Source organism: Danaus plexippus, chromosome 31 (genome assembly GCF_018135715.1).
Source record: "Danaus plexippus chromosome 31, MEX_DaPlex, whole genome shotgun sequence".
NCBI classification, from domain to species: Eukaryota; Metazoa; Arthropoda; class Insecta; order Lepidoptera; family Nymphalidae; genus Danaus; species Danaus plexippus.
In genome coordinates this window covers 102,637-110,015 of record NC_083558.1, presented here as the reverse complement: position 1 = coordinate 110,015, position 7,379 = coordinate 102,637, and the positions used below count along the sequence as shown (strand labels likewise).

The following is a 7,379-nucleotide window of genomic DNA, read 5'->3' as shown; positions in this document are numbered from 1 at the left end:
AAGTTCAGGCTCTCATCAAAAATATATTGAGACGATTATTATAAAGAATCACGTGATCTGAGTTAGAGTGATCTCATTTACGGATAAAATAAAAAATAAATAAATGAAACGTACTTAAAAATTGATCTGATTTAGATGCATATAGCCTCGGACATCTTCACTCGTGAGAGAGACGGGAGGGACCCATTACAGTTTAACCGCCGCTCAAAATAAGGTTTACAAATATTCCCTCACGCGCTCGACACAAAACCTTTAGTTATAAACAGTTGTTAACTTTCATAAAAGATTTTGTTAGGAATAAAACAAACAACAAAACACGGCACTCGCGTGCCCGTGCAGAGTATCGCCACACAGAGATATTTGGCTGCTTTCTAATAAACCATAGAGAGACCTTAAACATTACGAGAAACATTGACAAAAAAACAGATAGACAGGTCTTAAATTAGTTGTACGTAATAAAACGAGTCCCTGAACTTACCGAGCTGAGCTACCCCAAGGATAACTTGAAGTATCATAATAGTTGTATGCGAAGTGGAAGAAATCTTTATTTATTCGTTTATTTTATTTATTCGTTTATTTATTTATTGGGAGGCGCACAGTTTGTACTACAATAATTTATTTAGGATTGAAACAATTCGTTGGTGTAGTCTCACAGTTGTTTCAACACGTGTGTGAATCAGAGGCAGCTTGTGTTAGGAACGAATACGAATGTGAAACGTGAAAAAATACCAACGAGCCGAGCGAGATACACGGTCGTAATGAAGATGAATTAATGAGACTTTCGCGGGTTTTCATCAGTTAGTCATTTAAATGAAACTAATATATATACTACGCGGATTTTATTATTTTAAAAAAAACTACATAATGCCGACGAGATGTCGTCTCGTCTGACCGTGATCACGGTTGCTGAAAAGTAACCGAAACGTCGGGATTATGTAGTTTTAAGATAAATTAATTACCTCAGTTACTCCTCATTACATGAGCTATATCCTAGTAAAAGTCCTGAACAATGTGATACGTAGACAAGATTACAAAAATATATGTTCCTATACCTTAGTATATATATGTGTTAGTCTAAACGCCTCAAACCATATACTATAGCTTTGCTACGTATATTTCTTTATATGTCGTGATAGTGAAAGTCGTCATTAGGTATCAGATCTCTATTCTATTCAAGAGAATTGTAGTCGGCGAGTTTGGACTCGTTTGAGGGGACGGGACGGGACGGGACGGGACGGTGACACAGATTAACAATGTCGCTAATAAGATGAGACGATTGATACGTCGGATAAGGATATAGAGGTCAAAGGTCAACTTACTTAAACCTACATTAAAGCAGCATATAAAATTTCTAATATATATGGAGTTAGTTTATCATATTGAGGTCATTTTAAATACATTATTTATTAATGACTTTATTTAAAAGATTCTCCATAATTCAAATTGTCTTTAAGCGAACTTTCCTCGATGAGATCGCCTTAAGTGTTTTATCTTCACGATGTCTGATATGAGTCATTAGCTAAGGCCGCTATGTTTTAGCTTCGACTCTGTCTGTATTATAATGTATATATTATCCATTAATTCTTGTAAATTATCATAAAACTTAGACGTTCCTTCGTTATATTTTAACTACGTCGCTCACATTGGCCTTCTCTCGAGACATTTTAACTACGTCTACTAACTACTACTACTAATTACTACAACTCTCGCGACATTTTAACTACGCTCATCGAGAACACGGCCGAGGCTCGCTATAGACGTAACATCTTTAGCATAATCAGGTTAATGATCTCATGCGACTTTTCTTACAAAGTGTTTTATATACGAAAAAAATAAAATGGTTTGTCTGTTTGTAATATTAGTATCACGAATAACTTGTCACTCAATCACTATGGGTGCGTACGAAATTTGTTCTTATTTGTCGTCTCTCCGTCTGCGTGTTACGTCTAATCTCGGAAACGGCTCGATCGATTTTGATGTAACTTTCACAGGTCGATAGATGTTGTAATAATCATGAATTAGAGATCAGTCAGCTAAATGTCTCTAAAGCTCGTGAGTCGTCAGTCAAACAGAAAACTGACTAACCCGGTCCGTTACAAAATCAACTTTATTTGTAAAGAATTAAAAATATTTTTTTATTGAATTCAAAGAGAAAATAAAACGCCGTGCCTCAGTCGACTGTTTATTGACGCTTCAGCCGAGTCACTTGGGCGCTGAAACAAACAGAAGCGGGGGTGAAGGCTGATAGCTGAACTCTTGAACGTATAAATTTAATCTTACCACAAGTTCGCACTTTCAAACTGACCGTCTTGTCTTCATTAGTAACATGGGACAGTACTAATGTATGCCAAAAAAAGTTTACCGAGCAAACTGTGCGCGTTGAGTCTGACGATATTAACTGTTAACTGTGAGGACATTATTGTCGTGAAAGATATAATAGAACAAGTAGACGGCAGTTCAGTAGAGGACGGATGGTAAGTCATATTGTATGTAAGAGCCTGGAGGAGTCATGAAGGCCTCACCGGCGGTGGTGGCCGCAGCGGCCGTGGTCGCTTCCTCCGAGGCGGCGACGGTGGCGGCCTCTGTCGGCGCTTCCGGAGGTTGGGAAGCTGGTGGTAGAGCATGGATTAACGTAAACCTCGCAACAAAGACCTCTTTAAGGAGCGAATATATCAAATGAAGTCACTATTTAATCTAATTTGGGTGAATTCATCATTAACGAGTGTATGTGCGTTCGTCACTGAACTGCTTCGTTACTTTTCTGCCAGTATTTAAAGCAGAGAGCACTGGTAGCCAGTGTGCTTAGTCCGAGTTTACATCACACGGCAAACGAAGTGTTTCCCGTTACTACTTCAATGACGTACGCCACTGCTATATACGAGATATGTTTATTTGTTACAATTTTCAAGGAGCATGCTGATCAAAACGTGTTTTTATTGATGTGTGTGATCTTTGTTAATGTACAAACGGGGAAAGTCGCGGTCGCGAGCTAGTCATGTGTATATGAAGGTGCGTCATGTTACTTACTTTCCTCTGGCTCCGAGTCCTCTCCCTCGTGAGATTCAGCATCTCTGGAAGTAGACCTTGATATTAATTGACATTCAAATTAAAAAACCTGACGTATTTTATTTTACAAACTTCACAGGAAGTATCGTCCGTGTGAGAACTAACGCACTAACTAAGGATTATTATTAATTTTACCCGTCTATTAATATTAAGTACTAGTTTCTGCCCGCGACTTCGTCCGCGTTAATTTCGGCGTTAGTGACATATGTACAGCTGACCGGGCAAACTCTATCCCGCCCTCGAGGCCAAAAATAACCAGTTATTGGAAATTATTTTAAGTTTTTCTTTTCTTTCCATCGAACAGAATTAAATTTCCAACGTCCGTCTCCTGGTCCTGAGCTGTCTCCCCACCAATTTTCAATGATATCCCTACAGCCGTTCTTGAGTTACAAACAGTGTAACTAACACAACTTTGTTTTATATATATAGACGAGATTGTAGGTACATGTTAATGTGTCTGTGAATATTTTATACTAAACAGATTTTGATTAAATTTTACAATAATATGTATAATTCATCAAAATTACTTCTAGCTAGACTAAATGTAGTTCTTATTTACTTTAGTGTGAAGTAACGGGACACGGCCCAGAGACGGCGCTGACGGTCGGTAGTTGATAGTATTTATATATGATACTAGTTCATGTCCGTGACTTTCGATTCAGAAAAAGATATATATGTCGGAGTAGGAAGCACTGTGTTGTTTTTTAAAATAGTGACGTCAGAATTACTGACGTCACCGATGACAGTATTCTTGAATGTTATGAGATGTAATCTGTACCTTTACTTTCGCCTCTATTTACACCAACATTGTTGTGACTACCAAGCACAGGTGGCTAACGGTAACTGACCTTCAGCGCCATCTATCGCCAGTGTCTCGTTACTTCACACACAATACAAGTCTCAATACGTTCTATGAGCTCCACGATGTGTCGAGGATGATGTGCAGGAATGACAAACTCCCGCACAACCTCACTAACATACTAACGTATAATATAATCATTAATATTAATGGTGTGAACTGGGTTTCTTCCTCAGTCGTACTAATTAAAATGACATCAGACTCAACACCTAATTCTCATTATAATGAAGTCTAAAGTCGTATATATGGAGGCACGTTAATAGTGTCAGCGTCACTCAGACCGTATCTCCAGTATCGTCTTGCTGATCGTCTCTCCTCCCAGCACGAACACCGCCTGGTAGACGCCCTCGTAGGTCGGGCTGAACTCTGTTATCTTGATGGTTATGTCCGTCGGAGTCACCTGCCCATTTAATATACACGTTAATTTTGACATCTGACACAAATTATAAAACTTCTAACGCGACTTGCAACAAGGTTGCGTTAAACGTTCAACGTTCCTGGGGAGGGGGAGAGAAAGGGACGGAGCGAGAGTAAGGGGGGGTCAGTTGTGACATGTAAGCAGTGTTTATAAGTTTGTCTCAAAGAAACGACATGAATTCACTAAGAGTTGATTTCCACCCCTTCCTGTTTTCATTTCCACATTGATATTCACTTCTTCCGCGCGGAGGGACTCCACGCATTATTGTTTTTTTCTTCCAGATTATTGTCATAAGTCACGAATGTTCCGCCGAGTCCAGGTTCGTAATATAAAGAGCCAAGGCAGTCCGTCCCTCCGTGTGTTTATTAATCACGTACGTCATATATTTAAGTGGGATATTTCGTTTTTCTTTAGTAATCTTGTTCTCTTCGACGTGTAAGTTCTAATCATATATTGAAGGTGTGTAACCAAAAAAGCCAAACTAAAAAGGTTTGGCGTACTACAACCATTGTGTTCCAGGATCTCTCGCGAAACATAAGTCAAGTTGAATAATGAAATTCATTGAACAAGTCTGCATTAATCATTAACAATATAACTATTTGCCCAGCGCAGATCAAATATGAGAAATGTCTACCTCTCCGGCTACTTTAACCAACTGCCAGAGGACGCCTTTCTTTACATGTGAGTTTTAGAGGTGGTAGAGCTTAGCTGTGGTCGGTAATTACAGCTCGAGTATGGGCTGGCTCGACCGGGGACGTACCACCCTCACAGAACACCGGCGTGAAGTAGCGTAAGTGAGTGAGAGATGAGTGAGAGACACGGTTGTTCTTTCTCTTTCCCACCCTTTCCTGCCCTCTCCTTTTCCTCTCGCTCTCCCACAATCAAGGTCGGCCGCCTGCTCGTGTGCCACCTTTCTCATAAACAAAGTTTATCTCCGTACAGTCTGTTGTAACTCACCGTGTAGTAACCGATAGAGCCCACCCCGCTCCTGCGAGTTGAACTCATCAGTTCCAATTGTATTCCGTCACAGTAAACCTGAAAAATTGAAAAAATATACAAAAAAAGCAGCTTCCTTCAGTTCTCGTGTACATTAAGACACTCTCATCTCGTCTTCAAGCGACTAAGATCCGCTAAAACCTAAAATAAAACCTGATTTTCTTTATATTTAATTAAAGTTAATTCAACTTTCAAAACTTATTTTTACCCCCGACTTTGTACGAATGTTCTTGGATTTAGTTAACACATGTGTCATGTGACTCAACCCTCAGCGACATCTGTCGTCTGTGTCGCGTTACTTCATACAATATAAATATTATAGTCACCTACTAAGCTAACCATACGGAACTTATCTATAAATTGTACCCGTGTCTTACTCTGATGTATAACCGACTTTAATGTAAAGTTATATCAAAATCGGTTTAGTAGTTATTATGTAATGAGACAACAAACACTCTCTTGATACCATCAGTATTCATATCTTATGCTAACAGTTTGTTGAGGGACTCACTCTGTCGACGATACAGCTGTCACAGTTGTAGGGGACCTGGTACTGGAACTGCTCACCCTCCTTAGGGGCATCCACGACCTTCTTATACGGTATTGTGACCTCTGTGTCATTGACCCGCCGAAAAGAATACATCACGTAAATATTAAGACAAGAGAAAATAATAGAAAAACCAACAATACCTTACCGGGAGCTGAAACGTCGTGACACATGAAAAAATAATTTTAATTCAAAAACAAGTAAAATATATTTGTAACATTGAAATATACTTACAGTTATCTGAAACATAATATTAATAATGTTATTACTATACTGATACATATTTACTGTTGAGTTTTATTTGAGTTCGTTCACTGACTCTCAATGACTCCGAGGATTTTCTGATAGACTTTCCCGTCCTGCTTGAAGAAGCCGATGTAGACGCAGGCGTTGTTGTCCTCAAACCTTGAACGTAAAGATTTGATCTAAACCTCCATATTCATTAGCAAGTTATTGTATCCGACGGTTAAATAAGTTAGTTAAATAATTAACTAACTAAAAGTTGGAAGCGACACGGGCTGCTGTCACAACAGTAGTCTGATGTGGTCGGTGCGTCGGAGCCCTTACTGCAAGTTTGAATCGTGACAAACGAGACAGAGCCTCTCCAGTACATATTCAGAAGAAACTGCTGACGCTGCGTGTGTCGTGAGGACGCGATGTAAGAGTAGGTATCACGTGTCAGCTCAACACACGCTCTTATTATATTCACATTAAACAATTATTCTTGTGTTGCCCACGCGTTTGTAATAATTTTTAACTCCAGACGCCAGACGTTTGATCGCTTTGCGGCAACCGTGATCATTGAGGCGAGATGTGGATGTCTGTCAGTCCGTCTCGTTAGTATAAAAAACCCAAAAATATAAGTTTCATTTACATGAATAATATTAAAATCTTATATCTTTGTATATTATTGTTCTGCTGAGGATCACTGACCTCGGGAAGTTAAAGTTGATCAGCTTGGAGACGGGGATGACGGTGACGCGGCCGGTAGTGAGGGCGCTGGCTCCGTTACACAGGATGTCCGTGAGCTGGCACTCCTCGCACTTGTAGGTCATGGCGTGGTCGTAGTGACCTCCGACCTTCAGCGACGTAGTGAGGCGATCCGTTTTGATGACTGCATCATAAAGATCATTATTAACGAGGCTCCCGACTTGTCTGATTCATGGTTCTACGACATTGAGACACTTGGGAAGCAAACCAGCGGTCGGTCTTAACATAACATATAGAGAAACGGCGGGAATTAAAAAGATTTAAGGTACACTCACAGTTAGCTGAAATAAAATAATATATTGTTAGGAACGTTTTGGACAAAAAAATACAATTATATAAATGAAGAGAACGTAAAAATTGATATGTTTGAAGAAAAAATAAGTAAATATTATTATCATTAATCAATTAACTTTCATTAAATAAAATAATATGAGGAAAAAGTTACCGCAGTCTGAAAACAAACTTTGATTAATAATCTGTGCGGGCTCGGTCATGACGTCACC

At 39.3% G+C, this 7,379-nt stretch overlaps 1 protein-coding gene across 1 annotated transcript; it reads right to left on the bottom strand.

Moving 5' to 3' along the window:
- Positions 1 to 2,169: 2,169 nt before the first annotated feature.
- Positions 2,170 to 7,115, bottom strand: LOC133319856 (uncharacterized). Its single transcript, XM_061525727.1, has 9 exons — positions 6,820 to 7,115; positions 6,201 to 6,291; positions 6,121 to 6,126; positions 5,851 to 6,030; positions 5,301 to 5,378; positions 4,207 to 4,325; positions 3,028 to 3,071; positions 2,523 to 2,609; positions 2,170 to 2,213 (listed from the first exon to the last, which is right to left on the bottom strand). The coding sequence occupies exons 1-9, from the start codon at positions 6,939 to 6,941 to the stop codon at positions 2,203 to 2,205; spliced, it is 738 nt and encodes a 245-aa protein (XP_061381711.1). The 5' UTR covers positions 6,942 to 7,115; the 3' UTR covers positions 2,170 to 2,202.
- Positions 7,116 to 7,379: the final 264 nt, after the last annotated feature.

What these genes read in the sequence shown, in the direction of transcription:
- LOC133319856 (XM_061525727.1), bottom strand. Translation starts at nt 6,941, where the DNA reads ATGACCTACAAGTGCGAGGAGTGCCAGCTCACGGACATCCTGTGTAAC. An exon ending in ATCAACTTTAACTTCCCGAG is followed by an intron (nt 6,292 to 6,819) that starts GTCAGTGATCCT and finishes TTTACGTTCAAG; the next exon opens with GTTTGAGGACAACAACGCCT. An exon ending in GCTCTATCGGTTACTACACG is followed by an intron (nt 4,326 to 5,300) that starts GTGAGTTACAAC and finishes TTAAATGGGCAG; the next exon opens with GTGACTCCGACGGACATAAC.